Source organism: Oncorhynchus masou, chromosome 5, assembly GCF_036934945.1.
Source record: "Oncorhynchus masou masou isolate Uvic2021 chromosome 5, UVic_Omas_1.1, whole genome shotgun sequence".
Taxonomy (NCBI): Eukaryota; Metazoa; Chordata; class Actinopteri; order Salmoniformes; family Salmonidae; genus Oncorhynchus; species Oncorhynchus masou.
Window position 1 is genome coordinate 18,389,911 of NC_088216.1, and position 24,836 is coordinate 18,414,746.

The window sequence follows — 24,836 nt, forward strand, 5'->3', positions numbered from 1 at the left end:
AAAAAAAATACGGATGTGTCTATTTTTTGCTTACATAGGCTATTAAATAGGAATGTCACCTTGACATTGACCTAGAATGAAGAGAAGTGCATCATCATTATTATTCAGCATTTTTTTTGTTTCTTTCTTGGTCTGTATAGTCATTTATATCTTGGCCAGGTCGCAGTTGCAAATGAGAACTTGTTCTCAACTAGCCTACCTGGTTAAATAAAGGTGAAATAAAATAAAATAAAATAATAAATATAACTCAACTGCATACTTTTCAATGGAGCCGAGTTGCGATGAGGGTCGGCAGAGTGTACCTCCGACTACATTGAGTCAGTATCATTCGATACTTGCAGAAATGCCTATTCTGTAATGTGTACCGTGTAACTGTTTGGCCTGTGTAACTGCGTTATTTTCTTTGGGTGCTGCAACCAGTAGTTAAAAAAAATAAAAATAGCATTTTACGCGACCTCCACGAAGGGAGCCATTGTTAACAGAGAAGGAACAGCTTAGTTTTGGCAGGGGATGCATAGAATGCCATTTTTTTTAAATAAAAAACTATGGATTGCAACACCCACTGACAACTCTATAACAATCAGGACAAGCACATGTACACAGTTAGCGTTAAATAATTTATCTTTATAAAATTATCCATGAGACTGGCAGTGCATGCTTGAAGTGGCAAACTTCGAACTCTATTGGATTTCGCGGCGCAATTTCACAGGCATCACATAAAATGCTATTTTTTGCAAAAACTATAGATTGCAGTACCCAATAACAATAACGCAGATAACGATGTGCAACGCCAAGCGTCGACTAGAGTGGCTACCTGCCCCAATGCATAGTGCTAACTGTAAAGTTTGGTGGAGGAGGAATAATGGTCTGGGGCTGTTTTTCATGGTTCGGGTTAGGCCCTTTAGTTCCACTAAAGGGAAATCTTAATGCTACAGTATACAATTACATTCTAGATGATTCTGTGCTTCCAACTTTATGGCAACAGTTTAGGGAAGGCCCTTTCCTGTTACAGCATGCCCCTGTGCACAAAGCGAGGTCCATACAGAAATGGTTTGTCAAGATCTGTGTGGACTGGCCTCAACCCCATCAAACACTATTGGGATGAAATGGAACACTGAGTGCGAGCCCGGCCTAATTGCCCAACATCAGTGTCGAACCTCACTAATGCTCGTGGCTGAATGGAAGCAAGTCCCCACAGCAATGTTCCAACATCTGAAAGCCTTCCCAGAAGAGTGGAGACTGATGTAGCAACGAATGGGGGTACAAACTTCATATTAATTCCCATGATATTGGAATGAGATGTTCAACGAGCAGGTGTCCCCATACTTTTGGTCATGTAGTGTATATGGAGTTGAGTTTAGGCTACTTATCTAAATCTACTGTAGCCCAGTCCCTATTTTGCATTCCGCTGCCAGATTCACCAAGGGAATGTGAAATGTCAAGTCATCATGAATGGCCAGTACTTACAATTAATTACTTGGTTTACAGCCTACAGCTATTATAAAATAAGAAATAATATTGAACAAATATGAAACAAACCCTTAATAGTAAAATATGTTAACTATTATTTTAATATTGCAAATGTAATCAAAAATCCACATCATCATCATCAATAACTTGTGATATCGTGGCCATCTGGTGGTGTGACGAAAATCAGTGTTTAGGCGCCATCTTGTGGCAACATGATGCAGACCACAGAGTTTCTAATCCCTGAGGTGCAATATTGCGAGACTTCTGGGAACGCTTGTGAAGCAGACCATGCCGGAGTTTGGCGTTAGAGAAGTCAATAAGAGAAGTGGAAAAAATATTCCTTGGTTGTAAACGTTTTCGAAATCTGAAAGGCACAACCGAGATTCGAGACAATGTCTTAAGTAGCTGAGCATGTTATGACTAACCTCCGGAAAGTGACAAACTGACAAGTTCTCATTTTCGTCAAAAACAACGATATATCGAAGGCATGCCTTTGATTTGACGCGAGACGACCATTAGAACCGAATACGTGTCTTTGCGCATGATCTTAGCCAGCCAAAGTCGCCATGACATCGCCTACGAGCGTGATCGGGAATTTCTATTGGAGAAGCAGTTTCTGCCCATCGTCGTACTGTACTGTCTTTGTGCAGACACTCCCTGATCAGGGCCCGGTTTCCCGAAAGTATCGTAAGGCCAAGTTCATCGATGGTTCTAACGAACCGGATCCAGGTGCCTTTCTCTCAATGCTAATTGGAGTATTGCTAAACTAGTCTCAGATCACCCTCTTCATTTTGATCGAAAAGGCAAAAACGTATCCTATATCAGCACTTCTAAATCAGACTGTGTGAATGTGAGCCCAGAACTGGGATTTCGACAAAGAAACATATGCCACTGTTAAAATAAACATATTTTAATATACAATGTGTTTTGTACAGTGTTTGTTTGCTGAAAAATGTACAAAGCATTTCTTTAAATATTCTGTCTTTAACTACTAAGAGGAAAAAAGTCCCTTTCAAAAGAGGCAACCTTTCTTTACAAATGTAGGCATTCAACAGGCATGCCTAAATACAATGCATGCTTCTCATTAGCAGGAAAACAATATCAGAGTCCAATTGTAATACAAAGTCGTAGTCAGTCAAAGCAAACAAGAAAAAAAGGACAAAATTAATAAATAAAAAACCTCAGGTCTTAAATTCTTCTGTACAAGACTCCATTGGAATATAATATCAATGTACAAAACTTCACTTAAAAAAACCTTTGTAGTTTAATTAAACCGCTGTTACAAATACATTTCTTTAAGTAGCCTGTACTAAATAGCACTCTATTCCCAATTTAGTTTTGGCAGGCTCCGGCCCACTGACATTCCTTCTCCATCAGAGAGCAGCGGAATTCAATTCAGTACGAGTCATCAGGAAATATTTAGTGCACTACTCTTGATAAGGGTCCATAGGGCTCTGGTCAAACGTAGTGCACGACATAGGGAATAGGGTGCCATTTGGGATTCAGACATTTTCTTCTCATCTTCCCATTTAGTGACATTATCAAATGTGACTTAATGCACAACAATGGTCACTTGACCCGTGGTTTGGGCAGATGTGTGTACGAGTGTTAAAACCCAAAAGCAATCGCAGGGGGGAGATTGGAGATATATTTGTGTGTAATGTTTGAAAATTAATTGACACTTCTTTTGTCCTTGTGGGCAGTCCTTGTGAGTTCCCTACTCTCAACACTTTTCAGTACATTCCCGTCCCACAAATTCTTCATGGTTGGTTTGCGACGCTACTGAGCCGATAGTATCTAGACTCAGGCTTGGGGCTCTCTAGGCCTACTTCGACCACTGTAGGCTAAGTCTCCAACCCTTGGCCCAAGCACCAATGTGATTTCTTGCCACCAGAGAGTGGTCTGTATACTGATGGTGGTAATCATGCCAGCAGGCATAGTAATGGCACTTATATTAGGAAAACTCTAAAATTCCCCATTTGTCCACAGACTTTGCCAAAAGTACTACAGATGTAGGATCTTTGATTTGAGCCAGTTTGCTACAGTAGGAAAATAATCCTTCAGCAACAGGAAATGTGAATTATGTGGATTATAATTAAGGGACATTTTTGCGTAGGGTTGATACATTTTTCATTAGGTAAAATCAAATCTAACATTTTTAGTGGAAAATTCAAACTTTAGAAGCCTTTTTAAACCTTGAATACACTACAAGTTTGCATTTACTACTGTTCAGGAAAATTCTCAGCAAAAGGTACTTTGTCTTACACTTTCTTGTTGTTTGAAGGTATGCAATTTTGTATATTTCTCCCCCTCCCCAAAATATTTGGTTTATCTGCACAGGCTGGTCTTGAAATAGAAAAAAAGTGACTACTAATTTAGTAGACAGAGGTTAGTTAGTAGCCTTTCAAATATATTGTACAGCCCTTTCTCCTCTTGGTGTAGACCAGGGAAACATTGGTCCAAGAGGGCGCTATAGTGCTACTGTTGTGGTATGGGATGGAGCACATAGAAGTAGATTTGAACAGATTAAACAATCTAGAACTCCTATTTCTATGACTTTGCCCATCTGCATTGTTATCACGGGAACAGTGAGTGAATCGACGTGCTAGATCATAAACTATATACAATTTATCATTAAACAACTTGTCACATATGACTGAAGTTGTGTGAAACCAACATGGCTAGGGAGGGCCTCTGCGATCTTGTGTTTTTCAGAAGAACTGTGTTTCTGTCTTCTATTCAAGGCAGGGGCGCTTTTCCATGGAAGACTGAAGAGGACTGAGCCAGGGATGGTGGAGAGCGTACGACTCAAGTCCCCTTGCCGAAGGCACCGTGTCTGGAGTTATGGTGCGATCCAGAGTCCCCTCCTGTCCCTGAACACCCCAAACTAACACCCTCACAACCGCCAGTGACCTCCGTCCTCTCATGCTTCAGACACTGGGCCAGGTCCTTTTGGCAGGGCTCCATGGTAACGGCCACGCCCACGCCACTGCGGCCCGACATCATGCGGGTCACCTCCGACCACGTGTCCGTCTCCGGGTCATAACACTCCACGCTGTCCAGGAAGGTGTTCCCGTCATAACCTCCTGTAGAACAGAGGAGAGGAGAAGCACTCTTTAGGACATAGGATGGGATTTATAACACTTTTATAACATATGAGAATTGTATCTCAAATGTAAATAATACATGCATATTATATAGTGCTTTTCATTACACATTGAATCGCAAAGTTGCTTTTAAAAACAAAACAATTTAACAACAAAAAATGTAGGAGGATCTGGTAGTTATTGGGCGAAGGTCTTTCAACATGGGCAGCTCAGAAAGGTAGTATTATGGCCAGAGGAAGCATTGATGGAACAGCCAGGCAGGGAGGTAGAGACATCTGACAAGACAGGCCATGGAGCTCTTCATCAAGTACCTCGTTGTCTGTCGATGTTCACAGCTCCTCCTCTAGATCAGGCCAGTAGCACCCACCTGGGTCATGCTTCGGGGACTGTAAAAGTGCAAATAATACCACCACACCTCAGCAGTAGCCCTGAAAAGCGCCCTGCGAGGCGAACCTCTGCATCACCTCACACCACTTCCCTCTAGGAGCCGGAGCAGGAGGCCTCACCTCAACCACTTCCCTCTAGGAGCCTGCGCCCTGCGAGGCGAGCCTCTGCATCACCTCACACCGCTTCCCTCTAGGAGCAGGAGGCCTAAAAGCGCCCTGCGAGGCAAGCCTCTGCATCACCTCACACCGCTTCCCTCTAGGAGCAGGAGGCCTAAAAGCGCCCTGTGAGGCGAGCCTCTGCATCACCTCACACCACTTCCCTCTAGGAGCAGGAGGCCTAAAAGCGCCCTGCGAGGCGAGCCTCTGCATCACCTCACACCACTTCCCTCTAGGAGCAGGAGGCCTAAAAGCGCCCTGCGAGGCGAGCCTCTGCATCACCTCACACCACTTCCCTCTAGGAGCAGGAGGCCTAAAAGCGCCCTGCGAGGCGAGCCTCTGCATCACCTCACACCACTTCCCTCTAGGAGCCGGAGGCCTAAAAGCGCCCTGCGAGGCGAAACTCTGCATCACCTCACACCGCTTCCCTCTAGGAGCTGGAGCAGGAGGCCTAAAAGCGCCCTGCGAGGCGAGCCTCTGCATCACCTCACACCGCTTCCCTCTAGGAGCAGGAGGCCTAAAAGCGCCCTACGAGGCGAGCCTCTGCATCACCTCACACCGCTTCCCTCAAGGAGCAGGAGGCCTAAAAGCGCCCTGCGAGGCGAGCCTCTGCATCACCTCACACCGCTTCCCTCTAGGAGCCGGAGCAGGAGGCCTAAAAGCGCCCTGCGAGGCGAGCCTCTGCATCACCTCACACCGCTTCCCTCTAGGAGCAGGAGGCCTAAAAGCGCCCTGCGAGGCGAGCCTCTGCATCACCTCACACCACTTCCCTCTAGGAGCAGGAGGCCTAAAAAAAGCGCCCTGGAGCCTCTGCATCACCTCACACCACTTCCCTCTAGGAGCAGGAGGCCTAAAAGCGCCCTGCGAGGCGAGCCTCTGCATCACCTCACACCGCTTCCCTCTAGGAGCAGGAGGCCTAAAAGCGCCCTGCGAGGCGAGCCTCTGCATCACCTCACACCGCTTCCCTCTAGGAGCAGGAGGCCTAAAAGCGCCCTGCGAGGCGAGCCTCTGCATCACCTCACACCTCTTCCCTCTAGGAGCAGGAGGCCTAAAAGCGCCCTGCGAGGCGAGAGCCTCTGCATCACCTCACACCACTTCCCTCTAGGAGCCGGAGGCCTAAAAGCGCCCTCCCTCGAGGAGCCGGAGCAGGAGGCCTAAAGCGCCCTGCAGGCGAGCCTCTGCATCACCTCACACCACTTCCCTCTAGGAGCAGGAGGCCTAAAAGCGCCCTGCGAGGCGAGCCTCTGCATCACCTCACACCACTTCCCTCTAGGAGCAGGAGGCCTAAAAGCCGATGCTGTTGACCAGGTGTTGCTGCTGTATCATTCAAATGGAGCTAGCTGCCAATTATAAACTGACTTTCCAATAATCAGTCCTGCAATTCCGTGAGACACCACCAGATAGGTCTCTCGACAAATGGTAAAAAATAAATAAAAATTCAACAAAATAAATCAATAAATAAAAACAATAAGATATGTTTCTCTGTCACTGGACACTGGAAAACTAAATGTGACCTAAACACTGGTACGAAATACTGCACATCATATGGGGGTTGATTCTGTCATAATGGAATAGCAAAAACAAAATGGGTATTTGGGGAGGACTCCGGGGCTTTGTTTACGGTGTTCAAAGAAAGAATTCTTGCCCCCAAAGCAAATGACTCATAATTACGCTAAAGCATTGTTGCAGTGGAACCTGCTTTTACAATACCCACCCAGTACATAGATCTTCCCATGGTGCGCGGTGACCCCCAGGGCAGAGCGCCGGTGCCTCATGGAGGCTGCAAAGCTCCAGGTGTCAGTCTCAACGTCGTAGCGCTCCACTGTGTTCAGCTGGTTGGTGCCGTCGTAGCCCCCCATCACGTAGATACGGTTCCCCAGCGCACACACACCTGATATGGGTCAAAGTTCATTATTAGAAGGGCCTTCTTGACACAGGTGGGACTTTAGGCCGACACGCAGGTTTCACTCTGAATCTCCACCCTTTACTCAGGAAAGTGCATTTAAAATCGATTTGAAAACATTGGATTTGTGCAGCATGGCTGGAGAGTTTGCACCATATTCCTGTCCAGGCCTTAAGGGGCGTGGAAGTACATGCGTCGAGAGAAGGGTAGAGAATCAGACTGTAAATTCTGTCCAAAGTCAATGTGCTCCCTTTGTTCCTCACCTGCCCCAGAGCGCACAGTGTTCATGGCAGCCATGCTCTTCCACTCATCCCTCTCTGGGTTATAACACTCTGAGGAGGAGAGGCGGTGTGTGCCGTCGAACCCGCCCACCGCGTACAGCAACCTGTTGATGACCGCCACGCCCACCCCGATACGCCGTGTCAACATGGGGGCCACCAGGTGCCACTGGTCCCTGTCTGGGTCATACCTGAGGAGGGGAGAGACAGACACAGTCAGTTAAACACACTGACAAAACCTGCGGAGCAGGATAGAGACACACGCCCACAAAAAAAAAAAAATCAACCAACTAGACTATATTTAGTGTGAAGGTTGGAAAATCGTGACAAAGAAATTTCTTCCTGGTTTATTTTTAGGCACAAACAACAAATACTTTCCTTGAGATAAAAAATATATATATACTGTATATAAACTCAGCAAGAAAAAGAAGTCCTCTCTGTCAACTGCCTTTGTTTTCAGCAAACTTAACATGTGTAAATATTTGTATGAACATACCAAGATTCAACAGCTGAGACATAAACTGAACAGGTTCCACAGACATGTGACTAATGTAATAATGTGTCCGTGAACAAAGGGGGGGGGGGGAACAGTCAGTATCTGGTTTGGCCACCAGCTGCATTAAATACTGCAGTGCATCTCCTCCACATGGACTGCACCAGATTTTCCAGTTCTTGCTGTGAGATTCTACCAAGGCACCTGTAAGTTCCCTAGCCCTAGCCCTCACCCTCCGATCCAACATGTCCCAGATGTGCTCAATGAGATTGAGATCCGGGCTCTTCGTTGGCCATGGCCAACAATGACATTCCTGTCTTGCAGGATGGCTGGTGACATTGTCATGCTGAGGGTCATGTCAGGATGAGCCTGCAGGAAGGGTACCACTTGAGGGAGGAGGATGTCTTCCCTTAAACGCACAGAGTTGAGATTGCCTGCAATGACAACAAGCTCAGTCCGATGATGCTGCAACACACTGCCTCAGACCATGACGGACCCTCCACCTCCAAATCGATCAAGTTCCAGAGTACAGGCCTCGGTGTAACGCTCATTCCTTCGACGATCAACACGATTCCAACCATCACCCCTGGTGAGACATAACTGCGACTTGTCAGTGAAGAACACTTTTTGCCAGTCCTGTCTAGTCCAGCGACGGTGTGTTTGTGCCCTTTGGTGACATTGTTGCCGGTATTCTGGTGAGGACCTGCCTTAAAACAGGCCTACAAACCCTCAGTCCCTCTCTCAGCCTATTGCAAACAGTCTGAGCACTGATGGAGGGATTGTGCATTCCTGGTGTAACTCGGGCAGTTGTTGTTGCCATCCTGTACCTGTCCCGCAGGTGTGATGTTCGGATGTACCAATCCTGTGCAGGTGTTGTTACACGTGGTCTGCCACTGCGAGGATGATCAGCTGTCCGTCCTGTCTCCCTGTAGTGCTGTCTTAGGCGTTTCACAGTACAGACATTGCAATTTATTGCCTTGGCCACATCGGCAGTCCTCATGCCTCCTTGCAGCATGTCTAAGGCACATTCACGCAGATGAGCAGGAACCCTGGGCATCTTTCTTTTGGTGTTTTTCAGTCAGTAGAAAGGCCTCTTTAGTGTCCTACGTTTTTATAACTGTGACCTTAATTGCCTACCGTCTGTGAGCTGTTAGTGTCTTAACGACCGTTCCACATGTGCATGTTCATTAATTGTTTATGGTTCATTGAACAAGAATGGGAAACAGTGTTTAAACCTTTTACAATGAAGATCTGTGAAGTTATTTGGATTTTTTTTTACAAATTATCTTTGAAAGACAAGGTCCTGAAAAAGGGACGTTTCTTTTTTTGCTGAGTTTACTTCCTTGTATAACATCACTTTGCTCCGCACAGAAAATACCAAGTCCTATGGCGCAAAGGGCACTGTTCCAATCCTACATACCTAACCAATCATAACCCTAACATAAGGACACAAAAACAACTCCCGCTCCCTTCATCAAACCTCCCAATCAGATCTCAGTTCCACGAACCTCTCCACGCTGTTATGATGAATACATCCATGCGACCCTCCGACAGCATAGATCATCCCGTCAATCACCCCCACTCCTATCCTGTTCCTGGGGACACTCATGGGAGCACAAGGCAACCAGCAGTTGTTCATGGGATTATAACAATCCAACGTGTTGGAGTCCATATTCCCGTCAGGAGCGTTGTTCCTTCCTCCGACAGCGTAGAACAGCCCAGAGATGACCACGGCAGCCAGGCCACTCCGGGGGACCTGAAGGTCAGCTAGCCTCAGCCAGGCCCCAGTACAGGGGTTGTAGGCTTCCAGATAGGACAGGGACTGACGGAAGTATCCCCCTGCCGTGTAGATGAGCTGGGGCACTTTGGGCGTGCGGCACGAGATCACCTAGGAGGACCACATAAATGTATCAATCAATTGATCCATCAGGAGATTACCTTGGAGACAAATACATTGGAAATATATATATATATATATCCCCTTTTCCCCCCCCCCCAATGTCAATTGCGATCTTGTCTCATTGCTGCCCAACGGGCTCTGGAGTGGCGAAGGTCGATGATCCGCCAAACCACTCTCCTTAACACACGCCCGCTTAACCCGGAAGTCAGCTTCACCAATGTGTTGGAGGAAACACTGTTCAACTTACGACCGAAGTCAGCCTGCAGGAGCCCGGCCCGCCACAAGGAGAGAGCGATAAGCCAAGTAAACCCCCCGGCCAAACTCTCCCCTAACAGAGACGACGTTGGGCCAATTGTGCGCCGCCCTATGGGACTCCCTGTCACGGCCGGTTGTGACACAGCCTGGGATTGAACCCGGGTCTGTAGTGACACCTCAAGCACTGCGATGCAGTGCCTTAGACCGCTGCGCCACTCGGGAGGCCGGCTTTGTCGTTTTTTAAAACTTGATTTAATCAGGGTTCTTGGCATCAGTATTGGACTTTAAGTGCTAGATACAGCAGCAAGGTCATTGAAGCACATCAGAAACAATGGAGGGTTTAGAACTTTAACTGGAAACAGGTTTTATTACCCAAAATACCAACCAAACATCTCACCTTGGTGGGCTTGTGGAGGGTGAGGTCCTGGAAGATCTGAGCCAGGTAGTCTTTACACTGGTCGTCCCACTCCAGAGACTGCAGCTGGGCTTGGAGGAAGTGTGGGGTGAGGGAGTGGCACCGCACGGCCTGGAGCAGGGCCTGGACGTAGGGCCGCCGGTTCTCCCGGTCGTACCGGACCCACGCCACACAAGCCTGAAAGACCACCGACTCACAGCGCACGTTGAGTTCGTCGCGGCTGATGAGAGTGACCAGCTGGCATTGGGAGAGGTTGAAGAACTCCTCCTGGGTCGCCACCTAAAGGTGAGAAGGAGGAGAAGGAGGCTGTTCTAAGAAAGGCATCACTTGGTTGCCAGTCTAAAATGAAGTCGTGGAGAATAACAAGGGGTTATTGGATATGGTTCATGGGCAATTGTTAGGCTTTTAGAATTAAAAAGTGAAGTAACGCAGCATTTTGAAAACATTTTTATTCAATGGAGTACACTGAATCACACAGTACACCTTTGGTATTCATCTTATTATGACTCATGATCATTCTTTTGGTTGTGGGAGTGTGTGTGTGTGTGTGTGTGTGTGTGAGAGAGAGAGACAATCAGTGATCTTTGCAGAATATATATGAGACATCTCTTCCTGTTAACCAGCTCTACCATGGTTACAGTTTCAGTCTGACTCCCTGGGAAGTCATGCAGACTGACTGCCTGTACATTGAACACACAGGTAAACCCCCATGAGCCCGCCCACACAACGCGCTGATTCCACATGACTCACCCAACTCACGCACATAACTAACCCAACACACACTCACCTAACCCACTACCACACAATAGTAGGATTATTCATGTTGAGTGTTCAAGGGCCAAAGAAAGAAAAGAAACGAAGATGGTGCACAGTAACAGCTGAGACTACTTGCTCAGTGATGACACGCTGTGGTGCAGGTGGTGGTGCTCCACCCTAGCAAAGCCTTGACGTTTCCCTTAACTAAACACAGCGAGTCAGTTGAGGAAACGGACTCTGGCTTTTCAAAGACGCCAGTTACAGGAAGAGACCACAGATCTGAGAAAAGCCATTCATTGTATAGCAGCTGAATGGCCTGACGGTGACGGTGACACTAACGATAAGGTTGACTGAATGACTCATCCATATCAAATGGAGATAAGGAGAGACGCACAGTATCCGCTTGGATTATTTCAACTGATCGGAGTCAGGCGACGTGAATATTTCCTGGGAAACTCATAGGGCATATCGAAAGGTCAAGGAGCAAAGTGTCATGGTGAAACACTTCGTACCATCAACAGTGAGCACTTTTCCAACTCGGGGGGAGAAAAGAGACTATCATTCTCTCCGAAGTGTGTACTTGTTCACTCCCCTCATGAGTTTAAAAGGATTCTCTCTCTATGGTTTGGAGAATCGCAAAACCCAAAGAACGAGGTTAGGCAAAGCTGATCCTGAATCAGTTGTGAGGGGGTTAAAGCTAACTGTTTTAAAAGGATACTTCGGGATGTTGGCGATGAAACTTGTTATTTACTTCCCCAGAGTCAGATGAACTCGTGGATACCATTTTATGTCTCTGTGTCCAGTATGAATGATATTAGAGGTCATAACATGCTTGTTAGCTTTGGCTTGCGAAACTACCTCCAACTTCCTTCATACTAGATGCCGAGACATAAAAATAGTATCCATGAGGTCATCCGACCCTGGGGAAGTAGATATTTGCTCAAATCCAGTAGACAGTATCTATACCACATACCTGGCTGAAGTTCATGTAGATATATTCCCGAGCTTTCTGATGGAGCTCCGTGCAGCTGATCTGCTCGGCGAAGCTGGCTATGCCGATGGCGTTGCTAGGGTCCAGCTGCGTAACCAGGAAGTCGCAGCAGGCCTTGACCACGCTGTCGATCTGATACATGACGGCGCCGTTCATGACGTGGATCACACACTTCTCCCCAACAGAGATGCTGGCCGTGTAGGCAAACTCTATCAGCCTGCCCATCACCTGAGAGAGAGAGGAGGGATGTTGAGAGAGAGGAGGGATTTGCAGAGAGAGAAAGGAAGAGAAAAGATTGGAGATGGAGAGAAGAGATGGGACAGATGGAAAAGAGAGTGGAGGGCAGGTGAGAGAGAGAATGAGACGAGAGTAGTTAGAACAGTTAGAAGAGACAGGAAGACATCATTACATCATCATTTTTTTCTTTTAGCCCTTTTTTCTCCCCAATTTCATGGTATCCAATTGTTTAGTAGCTACTATCTTGTCTCATCGCTAGAGACGAAGGTTGAAAGTCATGTGTCCTCCGATACACAACCTAACCAAGCCGCACTTCTTAACACAGCGCACATCCAACCCGGAAGCCAGCTGCACCAATGTGTTGGAGGAAACACCATGCGCCCAGGCTGCCACAGGAGTCGCTGGTGCGCGATGAGACAAGGATATCCCTACCAGCCAAACCCTCCCTAACCCGGTCGACTCTAGGCCAATTGTGCGTCGCCCCACGGACCTCCCGGTCGTGGCCGGCTGCGACAGAGCCTGGGCACAAACCCAGAGTCTCTGGTGGCACAGCTGGCTGCAGCGCCCTTAACCACCCGGGAGGCCCTTCAATTACATCATTATTGTTGCATGAGGTTCCAGACTGACAATCTGCCTCAGTACTGAGGAACTACACAATCAAATAAAACCGATCAAATCAAATTGTATTTGTCACATGCGCTGAATACAACCGGTGCAGACTTCACCGTGAAATGCTTAGTTACGAGCCCTTTCCCAACAATGCAGATTTAGCAAAAGTAAGACAATTCGCAAATAAAAATAGTAACACAATAAATACTATCAAAGCCGTGGCAGTGTGGCACAGTTCTGAGTTCGCCTACGACAGAGAGGAGTCAGAGAGCTGCTGGTTTATCAGTTCCCTCATTAGTCAACATGGCTAATCCTGCGCTCTCTGTGAGCTTGGTGTGTCTGCGTGTCTAAAGGCAGCGGCATGATTACGATCTCTGTGAGCTTGGTGTGTCTGCGTGTCTAAAGGCAGCGGCATGATTACGATCTCTGTGAGCTTGGTGTGTCTGCGTGTCTAAAGGCAGCGGCATGATTACGATCTCTGTGAGCTTGGTGTGTCTGCGTGTCTAAAGGCAGCGGCATGATTACGATCTCTGTGAGCTTGGTGTGTCTGCGTGTCTAAAGGCAGCGGCATGATTACGATCTCTGTGAGCTTGGTGTGTCTGCGTGTCTAAAGGCAGCGGCATGATTACGATCTCTGTGAGCTTGGTGTGTCTGCGTGTCTAAAGGCAGCGGCATGATTACGATCTCTGTGAGCTTGGTGTGTCTGCGTGTCTAAAGGCAGCGGCATGATTACGATCTCTGTGAGCTTGGTGTGTCTGCGTGTCTAAAGGCAGCGGCATGATTACGATCTCTGTGAGCTTGGTGTGTCTGCGTGTCTAAAGGCAGCGTCATGATTACGATCTCTCGGAGACAACTCAGTGGGGCCGTACGCACCAGCTGGAACAAAGAAGCCAGCGATAAAAGCAGGTGTGAGTGTGTGTGCGAGTGCATATTTTTACCACTGAAATACAACTGTCTTTCTTAAGGAGTCAGTCTTTGGTCCCTCGTAGGAAAACGTGGAGTGACTGCCTTCCTATCTTGAATGCAACGTGGATAATTACAACTGGGACTTCTAAAAGCCAGCTCTACTGACACGCCTGGATGAAAGGCAGCCTTCCCACCCTCCTACTTACGCAGGTCTCCCTCATCTATCCAATCTTCACTACTATTACTCACATGAAAATGCAGTTGGTTTCCATAGAATCGGTTAACACTAGAAAGGTTTATTACATGCCTGTGGCAAGTCTTGTAAAATGTGTTGTAACACTCACCCGGGGGTGTATCCCCTCGATGGGCACCACCTCCATCCCACACTCCTTCAGGCCGTTGGTGAACATGGCCCTGAAGACCGGAGAGGACGATGCCAGCACCACCTGTAGACGTGAATTGGCAGCTTGATATCTCAAACATATCAAATGTATCAGTTTTCCCCTCCCACTCATATTACTCCCAGACAGTCCTATCAAAAGTATTGTTCTTGTTTTTGTTTATTTTTGAAAATTTTAAGGTCCTTAATTGTTACCCAGAAACAGCTGCATTGGAGCTTTAAAGATCGGAGTGCCAACCATAATTTTTTCACCAACATTTTTGGTGGGAGTTTCACAGACAGAAACCAATCTGGGGATAGACAAAGCATGAGGACTAGAAGAGAAGGGCACAGACCCCCCTATCGCCAAGGGGGCACGAGTAGTCCGAAGTCAGGAGCGTTACCGCTACACCCGACTCCATCCATAGCATAACCGTTATTGACACAATGCTACACACCTTGTGTGCCACGAAGTCCACGGCCTCCAGGTCGTTGTAGCACACACGAAGCGTCACGTCGCACAGCTGGCCGTCCAGCCGCAGCTCGTTCATGATGGCGAAGGCGGCCGCCGTGTGGCTCTCCAGCGTGTAGCTGAAGACGCGGTGGCCGTTGCGCGTCGACGGCGTCACCACCGCCTTGCACTCCGTCGGGCATTCGTTAGACATCCTGACTGACGAAGGATCCTTCCTGGTGCTTCTGTTGAAGCTGTGACAACAACTAAGAACAGTGTTGGGAGTGACTGCTGCCGGACATCCTTGCTCACTGAGGGGCAAGGAGACACTAGGGAAATGTTGAAAACTGGAGGAGCTATTGAGGGATTGTGGAAGGCTACGACCCTTTTCCTAGGGTCTTTGTTGTTTTTTGGTTGAATGTATGTCTGTGACTGTTGAGTTCAGAGTACTAAATCGGCTTTCTTAGAAAGGTCCGAAAGACGGTTTCTTATCCCTTACTCCTTATTCCTCAATTCCAGCCATTGTGTCTATAAGAGTTTTTCGTACAGTCTTACTTATTCCACAAGCCCAGCCATAGTGCACATTCAGGTGCTATTGTAAAACTAAACAAAAAAGACTTCTACATGAATTGCCAGTCATGGTTATGTATGTTATAATCAGGCCAATCGTAATCCACCACGATTTATGACATCAGTGTTCTAAATTCTCTCCCACCTGCCCTTGAGTAAACTTCTCTTCTCTTTCTCTTTTAATTAAAGGAACAGCAAGATGTATGGTCTTTTTGGCAGGAGGTATGCAGCGAGTCCGACAAGACGCAGTAGGGAAATTACTTATTCACGTCCGCTTGTTGATATGTTTTTCTCCTAAAGGGGAACTTTCTGAACAAAAGAGAGTCCGCAACAGTCAGACAGATGTGTCTAGTACTCTGACATCTTCTCTCAAGTCCAACTACTTGCTTATTCCTTTTTCGCTCTAAGGCCCAAAAAACAGACACTGATATACTACTGCATCTTCAATAGTGGTCACAATTATAAATCAGGACTTAGCTCATGGAGCTACACTTCTGCCAGGAGTTGGGTAGAAGAGGGACAAGGATAGGGTAGTAGAGGGGTGGAAACTCCTAAAACTCTGGAGAGAGAAAAAAAATAGCAGGTGCCAAAAATGTCGTCAGCGTAAGCTAGCAGCCCTGAGGATTCAGGAATGAGGGGGGGAGCTCAGTTTAGTTTGGTTGATCAGTTGCTCCGCTTTCCCAGAAGTCGCCCCGCTCTGGAATCTCAAATTGCACTGTTGTATTTACTGGGAAGGTCTGGGCGCCGTTGGCAACTAGAAGAGAGAAAAGACAGGACAGTTAGGTGTTAGGGTGGACAGGGTTTATCTAATAGTGATGGGGGAAAGAAATCAATACATTTTCATATCGGGATATACATTTTGATGATATATTGTACTGACAATATTTAAATAATATTTTTGCGCTCGTTGGCTGTACCTGCACCAAAATGTCAGTATCTTACCTTCATAGCTTGTTCACCATCTTCCTTTAATTTGTTTTTAGCACTGATTTCCATGTCTGATCAAAACAGATAGAACTTTCATTTGAGAGTGATTTAGTATGTTCTACGACAAGCCAATGACTCAGCTAAATAACATTCCGAAGCCATCCAACCTCAATCACTCCAGTCAGAACAAAAGTGTCCTAGAACAGGAAGAGATACAACATAGATAGATATACCTTTAAGGTAATCAAAGAGGATACAGTCACACCCATGGATCCTCTTGGGAGGGATCACAGTTTCTCTTAGTCACTGTGACTAGAGTCAATGTGCTTTTAGACAACATCACAGCTCTAGGAGAGCTTGGGTGTCTCCACAGATTCCACACAAGGGAATGCAGAGTCTCCCCCCAGACCTGGGTTCAAATACCATTAGAAATAATTTCAAATATTGCATCTATGCTTGATTGAGCGTACCTGCTGCAATGGAACCAATAGAGACGTCTCAAAAGTGCAAACCCCACCCATCTGGCTCTTCAGGCAGACTAGAGCAAATGCTCAGCGTATTTGAAAGATTTATAAAAGAGTCTGAACCCAGCTCTGGCGGGGAGTGGGTAAGATAGCCCAGCCACTAGTCGAGAGTCTGATCCGAGTGACGTACTTTCCTACTGAGGAAGACAGAGTGAGTGACTTAAATTAGGCCAGAATTGAATTAGTCATGGTGACTGAGTGTTTTTTTCTTTCTTCCTGGACTGTCCTGTGACCAATCTGGCTACAGCAGTGGAGAGTAGGAAAATAACCTCACACACGAATAAGTAAGCTACAGGCTATACAGGTGTTAAGCCTGTTCATTCACAACTAGGCCAATACAAAAAAGTCACTATAGAGAGTCATAGTTACTCAGCAACAATTGTTATCGTGTTATTGCAGCTGCTCTGGCCTGAGTGGGTAACATAACTGCAATGTTATGTTTTGCACATAATGATTACCTGTACAAGTAGATAAGAGAACTGACTGGCTGAACTGAAGGGCTGGAGGACAAGTTATGGCCTACCTGTTCTACATGCCTCCCAAATGGCACCCTATTCCCTATATAATGCACTACATTTGACCAGGGCTTATAGGACTCTAGTAGTAGTGCACTATGTAAACTCTTAGAAAAGAAGGTGCCTTTGACTGTCCCCATAAGAGAACACTTGTTGGTTCCATGTATAACCATGTTGGGTTCCATGTATTGCCCTCTGTGGAAAGGGTTCTACATGGGTTATACTTGGAACCAAAAGTGTTATACCTGGAACCAAAAACAGGTTATCTTATGGGGACAGCCGAATAAACCTTTTGGAACCATTTTTTCCTTAAAAGTGTAGGGAACAGGGTGCCATTTGGGCGCAGCCTTAGTTGTATGTCTGCCTACCTACAGTTCTATCTAGGTAATTCTACTACCCTCCCTCTATATCACATGAAATCCTGTACAACTCACTGAAGTGAAACCAAGATTAGACTAATATTATGTGGTTGGACCATTCTCCGTAATGAAGACAATGCTTACATTGGACACTGTCTGATATATTATTACAGTGTGTAGGACTAACTAAAGTCAAGTTGGGTCGTTCCTACAATGCAGTGCCTTTTGGACCTTGTAACTTTAGAAAAAAGTTCAGAAAAAGGACTTTTGACTTTCAGATAAACATATTGGTCAAGCTCAGGCACTTCATTATTATTATTTTTTAACCGGTTAGGAGCATAATCCTAACAGGGTGGAAATGTTGAGCCTAAATTAGCCCTGTGAGTGAGCAAGATTGAGCTTAAATTACTTCTACATCAAACATATTTTAACAGGGTGGACATTTATGAGTTGGACATAGACTAACATGAAACAATATACAAATAGATCCAACTGAGTGTTTATATTTATTTAGCTTTGCGCTGTTGTTTTCTCACCAAATAAATTAAGGGGTTGTTTTCTTAAATGGAGAATTACAACAAACTAACGGGTGAAAAGGGATATCAGGGAAAACAGACAATCTTTAATAAAATACAATAATCATGAAAAAAACATTGTTGAGAGAATTTAACTAAGACTATAAAAAATGAAGAAAGATGAATTATTTTATGGCATATATTTATTGTGGAAGTTGATGAATAACACCCAGAGACATGGCAAAACACCTACATCCACTAAGAAAACAGTTCCAAATGCATTCAAATTCAGTTTTCAATATCCATATTTAAAAAGGTAAAAGGACACCTGACCTTATATTTAAATCCTTTTGGATTCCACATTTTACACTAAAGAAGAAGTGATACTTCCTGGGGTAAGAAAAGGCACTGCATTGTAGGAATGTATAGTTACCCATTATAGCTTAACAAGGAGATGTAGGAGTTCTGGCTTAACTAGGAAATATAGCTTAACGAGGAGATGTAGGAGTTCTAGCTTAACTAGGAAATATAGCTTAACGAGGAGATGTAGGAGTTCTAGCTTAACTAGGAAATATAGCTTAACGAGGAGATGTAGGAGTTCTAGCTTAACGAGGAGATGTAGGAGTTCTAGCTTAACTAGGAAATATAGCTTAACGAGGAGATGTAGGAGTTCTAGCTTAACAAGGAGATGTAGGAGTTCTAGCTTAACGAGGATGTAGGAGTTCTAGCTTAACGAGGAGATGTAGGAGTTCTAGCTTAACGAGGAAATATAGCTTAACGAGGAGATGTAGGAGTTCTAGCTTAACAAGGAGATGTAGGAGTTCTAGCTTAACTAGGAAATATAGCTTAACAAGGAGATGTAGGAGTTCTAGCTTAACTAGGAAATATAGCTTAACAAGGAGATGTAGGAGTTCTAGCTTAACTAGGAAATATAGCTTAACGAGGAGATGTAGGAGTTCTGGCTTAACGAGGAGATGTAGGAGTTCTAGCTTAACGAGGAAATATAGCTTAACGAGGAGATGTAGCTTAACGAGGAGATGTAGGAGTTCTACCTAGATGTAGGCGACACAGCAGCAGTAGTAGGCCTAGTGGTAAGTAGACCTATATTGTGTGTCTGTTGTGTGAAATCTCATGGAAGGCCTATCCCTCACAGTTCCTTGAGAAAGATATGTCACAGTTTAATAGTAGCCTGTTGCTCAACACTCACTCTGACAACTCACATAGTGTACTCATCATGGAAGAACACACCCCCTCAACTAGCGGAGTTTACTCAACGATGATATATACACCGAGTGCACAACACATTAAGAACACCTTAATATTGATTTGCCCTTTTGCCCTCAGAACAGCCGTAATTTGTCGAAGCATGGACCCTACAAAGGTGTCAAAAGTGTCCCACAGGATGCTGGTCCATGTTGACAAAACTGTGAGAAGCATTGGAGTCAAGTTGGCCGGATGTCCTTTGGGTGGTGGGCCATTCTTAATACACACGGGAAACTGTTGAGCGTGAAAAACCCAACAGGGTTGCAGTTCTTGACACAAACCTTCTACCATACCCTGTTCAAAGGCACTTAAATATTATGTCTTGCCCATTCACCCTCTGAATGTCACACATACACAAGCCATGTCCATGTCTCAAGGCTTAAAAATCCTTCTGGTCTCTAACCTTCAACTACACTGACTGAAGTGGATTTAACAAGCAGCACCAATACAGGATCATAGCTTTCACCTGGTACATCTGTCATGGAAAGAGCAGGTGCTCTTGATGTTTTGCACACTCAGTGTACATCTCGATGGAGTTGAGTTGCGACGAGTGTAGGTGGACTCTAGGCTACCGCCAACTACATCGAGTCACTATCAGTCGATACTTGTAAAATTGTAAATTATTTTATTGTTTCCTTGTACCTATGTTTCTTCTGTGTAGCTGCAAGCTTTTCTTGGTTTACTATTGAGTGAGTTTATTTTATTTTTACAGGGACAGTGCAGTTATCAACTTTTCAGTAAAAGTGCCGGTTTTAGCCAGCCGGCAAATTTTCAACTGCAGTCCCTTGGCAGGTTATTAAAAACAATTACAATATAGACAATCATTGAGCAGTGAGCACACACAGAGCAACATAGGACAAGCAAGACGTAGCATACAGGCAGAGCAACATAGGACAAGCAAGACGTAGCATATAGGCAGAGCAACATAGGACAAGCAAGACGTAGCATACAGGCAGAGCAACATAGGACAAGCAAGACGTAGCATACAGGCAGAGCAACATAGGACAAGCAAGACGTAGCATACAGACAGAGCAACAGAACAAAAAGCAGCAAGACAAAATTCATAAAAGCAACAAAGTGTTTCCACACCTCACAAGCTACAGACAACATGGAAAGCGGCAACACACAGCTTGGGATTATGATCACAAATCTGATTGACCTTTAGCCATGTATTCATACATTTTGTGAAAGTGTGATAGGTGGTGCAGTTGTGTGTCTGATGGCAGTGTATTCCAGACATGGGAAGCTCTCACAGAGAAAGCGGATTTACTAAAGTTGTTTTTCCTTAAGGGACCTATACAGTCACCTCTCATGGCAAACCTTGTGGATCTGCTGCCATATGTTTGGGTTTTCTGTTTAACAAAAATACTGAGTGAAAGACTCAGATCTGTATTTTATTTATAGAAGTAGCATTTTACATGAACCCTGCCAAGGGAGCTATTTGTTAACTGATAAGGTGCAGCCCATCATGGCCGGACAGACTTTCAGTTTTGGAAGCGAACGTATAGAATGCAATTTTATCAAAATATGCATTCCAAATTCCACTGACAACTCTATAACAATCAGGACAAGCACGGGTACACAGTAAGCGTTAAAGAATGGATATTTATAAAAGTATTGTGTTGTGGTGCACGCTTGAAGTCGTAACTTCCTACTCCATTGAAAAACGGTCGATTACGGGGTGCAATTTGACAGACGTCACATAAAAGTTTTTAGTCAAAAACGTGCTAGTCGGAACTAGGAAACTCCACAATTTCCGACTTGCTAACTGGTTGTAGTTATACACGTGCTGCGTTCAAGCAGTTAACAAGTTGGAAATGTCCGTTTCTTTGATCCAACTAGCACGAGAACGCAGCAATAGGTAGAAGGGAACTCAATAAAGGGTTAGTTTCCTTAAGCAGTCTATGGACAAGTTATGACAGCAATTCATGCTTCAGTTTAGTTTCCCTGGCACTGGTTCCACATTCCGCATTTTAGTATTTGTGGCACAAATCCCATTCTAATCATGGGAAAATATCTCAAATTGATTGTGAAGCTCAACAAAGTCACTTATAAATAAATTATTTTAACACTATGCGCAGAAAAAGCTAATATTGGTCCCATGACTTGTGGTGGTACCATAGAAATAGAATGAATGGGTGTCCCCATTCAAGTCATAATGGGTGGACTGGCAGCAGTGGCTGTTGGTGCCATTTATGATGAGGGAGGACACTTTTTTTTTAATGAGCATAGCCTTATTTCTATTACAGCATATTGGATGACTGTCATTCACATTCACCCAGATCAATGTTACATTGATAGGTTTAGGTTACTACACGATACTCAAATTTTCCCTATACCCATCATGAGGTTGCTACACACTAGCCTATGAATGAAGGTTTACAACGTAGTCGACGTGACCAGGTGAAAACATTTACAAACCAAACCATCATAACCACTACAAACAGCTTACATCTTGGTCATCATATTAGCTAACATCATACTCATAAACAACATAGCTACTAGAACTAACGCATATTAATCGCTACAAATCATGCAGTACAGTCAGCAAGCAGTCTAGAAGTTACACCTGCCGGCTCCAGTGGCAATAAATTAATCAAACCAAAAGCTTACCTTGACTTGGAAAAACGTTCCAGTGTTGGATAGCCATAGCCTGCTAGCTAACATCACTCTCTGTTTGAGCTGTGTGTTTCAGTAGGTTAAACTATCTAGCTGCATTCGCTAACTAAGTAAGTGAAAGTGGAGAAAATACAACAAAATATAGCTAGCTCTCGCTTGCTTATTCATTTTTTAAGAAATTAATTTGTTCAAAACTGTTCAACTATTGTCTTTCTTTGAGTCAACTACTCACCACATTGTACGCACTGCAGTGTTAGCTAGCTGTAGCTTATGCTTCAGATTAATTACCTGATCCTTTGATTTGGTGGACAACATGTCAGTTCATGCTTTAAGAGCTCTGATCGGATGAGGTCCTCCAACCTGAAGTTGTTACTGTGTAAGTCTATGGAAGGGGGTGAGAACCATGAGTCTCCTAGGTTTTGTATTGTGGTCAATGTACCCAGAGGAGGACGGAAACTAGCTGTCCTCCGGTTACACCATGGCGCTACTCTACAGAGTGCTTTTGAGGCTACTGTCGACCTTCATTGCAAAACGGTGTGTTTTTCCATTTTCGTGAATATATTTAGTGTTATCTAAAAAGGTTACCTTTAATGTTTTGCTATTTTGTATTAAATTCACTCCTCTGAGGAGCCTCCACTAACTGTCACATGTTGAGTGTACCCATGCTTAGGTTTAAGATAGGAAGGTTAAGACAATGGAGTCACAATAATGCAAAGGGTCTACTGCTCTGAATCAACCACGGGACCAGCTCAAGCATAGTAGCTACGCTGCTTAGGCAGAACGCAAGCGGTCTGAAGCAGATCATAAGGTTGGTGAAAACTTGCAATTGAAGCTAATGCAAGACAACAACAAAAACATCTAGCCAGCTAGTTAACATTGTAATCTTCAACCTACACGTTAAGACAACGGGGTTCTAATAACCCATATCTCTTTGCAATTCATGGGACCAGTTTATTAAATTATAAACTGCCCTCGTAGTCAATATACGTCTATAGGCGGTAGGCTACACACTTCTGGGCAGATCACCCTGGAACCCTGTATGAAAGATATCCATATTACTGGGATTTACACTACAGCTATCCCTCAACAGGCCTACAGTCCCCGGCCTAAAGTGGTCACTTTCTCCGCGCCAAATACGATAACGTTACTTCGCAGAGAACGACTATAGGCTTCAATTTGATGTACGACAATGAGAGATACGCACATGCAACAAAGTAGACTACAAAATTGCTGGATTGTCTGGGGAAATCTGTATTGTTGCTTAATCGGGAGTTACACTAGTAACTCAGAGCCCATAACTTTCTCGCGCTTCTTAAATAATTAATTTAGACAGACATTGCACATTTGGATAGATATTGACAATAGACGAACGACAAACCGATCAACTACCGGTAGCCTAACCTTCCCTAAACTATCTGAAACAATGCCCCCCTGATTAAGAACGAATGCTTATTTCAAACAAGATTGATAGGGGACTGGCAATGCGCCTTCGCCAGTGACTCATCTTATCGTGGACTGTAACTGACTGATGAGGGAGCAAATTACGGAACTGCGTGTACCAAAACATGACCCAGAAGTCAAGAGTCCCTTATGTAAACGGACATAAAGAAAGTGCTTACCGCGCAATTATATAGCACCATATGATTTTGCTACAGATTTCAGACAAAGGGATGGCGATTTCCCAACAAATAGGCTACAGTGATACATTTAGCTTGCTTGGTGAGTCACACTTGTAACAGTTATAGCTAAACACATTGAAGTGTTGGCATGCACGGACGTTAATACTTCACTACTCGTTCACAACAAATATGACCATTAGACAACCAGTCGATGTCCTATTAGGCTATAGCAACAAAACACCACGGCTATTAAAAGCAAACGCTGTGAAAAACATTGTCAGACAATCAAAATTAGCTTCGCTGTCAGTAACTGCCTGGCATTATTGGTGTCGACTCGATTCGTGGGGAAAAGGTTGCCGATTGGAATCGGAAACATCATTCATGAACATTAACATTCTCGCGACAAAATCACTAATAGTATATATCTTCAAAATCAATCGTGATCTGCTTTCTTAGTAGTAAAATAGACTCACATAGCTGAATAGTTCCATCGCTGTCTGTGCGCCACATAGGAACGGGGGAAAGCTGTAACTCACCATGACTAAGCATTGTACGAAACTGATTCTCGCTGCCAAAATAAGAGTGGGCCTCAATACGAGTCTGCTGGCCTCCATATACAAGCATGAGCGGTGAACCGCGAGCGGAGGGAGGGGACTTTTACGGAAGAGGAGTTCTTAGAATAAAGGAAGCGGGACTAGTTCTGCATCGTTCTAAACGCGCTTCTGACAATCAAATATTGACACAATTAGCACAATTTTCTCAAAATATAGATTAGAAAGCCGTATTCGACGAAATTGTACAATCTGTTAAATAAACGTGTGTGCACTTTACAGAAATAAGGAATAAAGCTTTGAATAAGTGCTGGCTATGCACTTTTCAATAAAGCTGAGTTACAAGTTCACACGGAAACAAAGCACAGGGAAAACGGAATGAATCATAACATTAAACTACAGTAGATTGAATGAATGGAGTTATCTTTTACACTGACAATGCATATTTTTCTTTGAATGAATGACGTCATTCTGAAATAGACAGCTGTTCAGTTGAATAGGCCTATATGAAAATATACATTTTGTTACATTCAACAACCCCATAATAACATATTATGATATGGCTCACCTGATATAGCTCACTTCATATTCCCATGGATTTGAACCTTTGGGTACATTTTCCATTCAATTTCACGATATCACGATATGATTTTTGTACAACTGGACTCGTAATATATACTGC

General features: G+C 44.7%; 1 protein-coding gene and 1 long non-coding RNA gene across 6 annotated transcripts; both read right to left on the reverse strand.

Moving 5' to 3' along the window:
* Positions 1-2,364: 2,364 nt before the first annotated feature.
* keap1b (kelch-like ECH-associated protein 1b) lies at positions 2,365-24,836 on the reverse strand. 5 transcript variants are annotated; one of them, XM_064962094.1, is made up of 11 exons: positions 24,077-24,188; positions 16,205-16,260; positions 14,700-16,016; positions 14,458-14,552; positions 14,207-14,308; positions 12,093-12,338; positions 10,346-10,642; positions 9,302-9,681; positions 7,286-7,491; positions 6,834-7,010; positions 2,365-4,556 (listed from the first exon to the last, which is right to left on the reverse strand). In XM_064962094.1, the coding sequence occupies exons 3-11, from the start codon at positions 14,893-14,895 to the stop codon at positions 4,279-4,281; spliced, it is 1,977 nt and encodes a 658-aa protein (XP_064818166.1). In that variant the 5' UTR covers positions 14,896-16,016; positions 16,205-16,260; positions 24,077-24,188; the 3' UTR covers positions 2,365-4,278. The 5 variants fall into 5 exon arrangements, with proteins under 5 accessions (XP_064818166.1, XP_064818167.1, XP_064818169.1 ...); XM_064962095.1 differs by lacking the exon at positions 16,205-16,260 and adding an exon at positions 22,273-22,366; XM_064962097.1 differs by lacking the exons at positions 16,205-16,260; positions 24,077-24,188 and adding an exon at positions 24,723-24,836.
* Positions 5,115-6,827, reverse strand: LOC135535634 (uncharacterized). The gene is made up of 3 exons (XR_010454869.1): positions 6,307-6,827; positions 5,939-6,136; positions 5,115-5,875 (listed from the first exon to the last, which is right to left on the reverse strand). It is a non-coding gene; the product is annotated as an uncharacterized LOC135535634 (long non-coding RNA).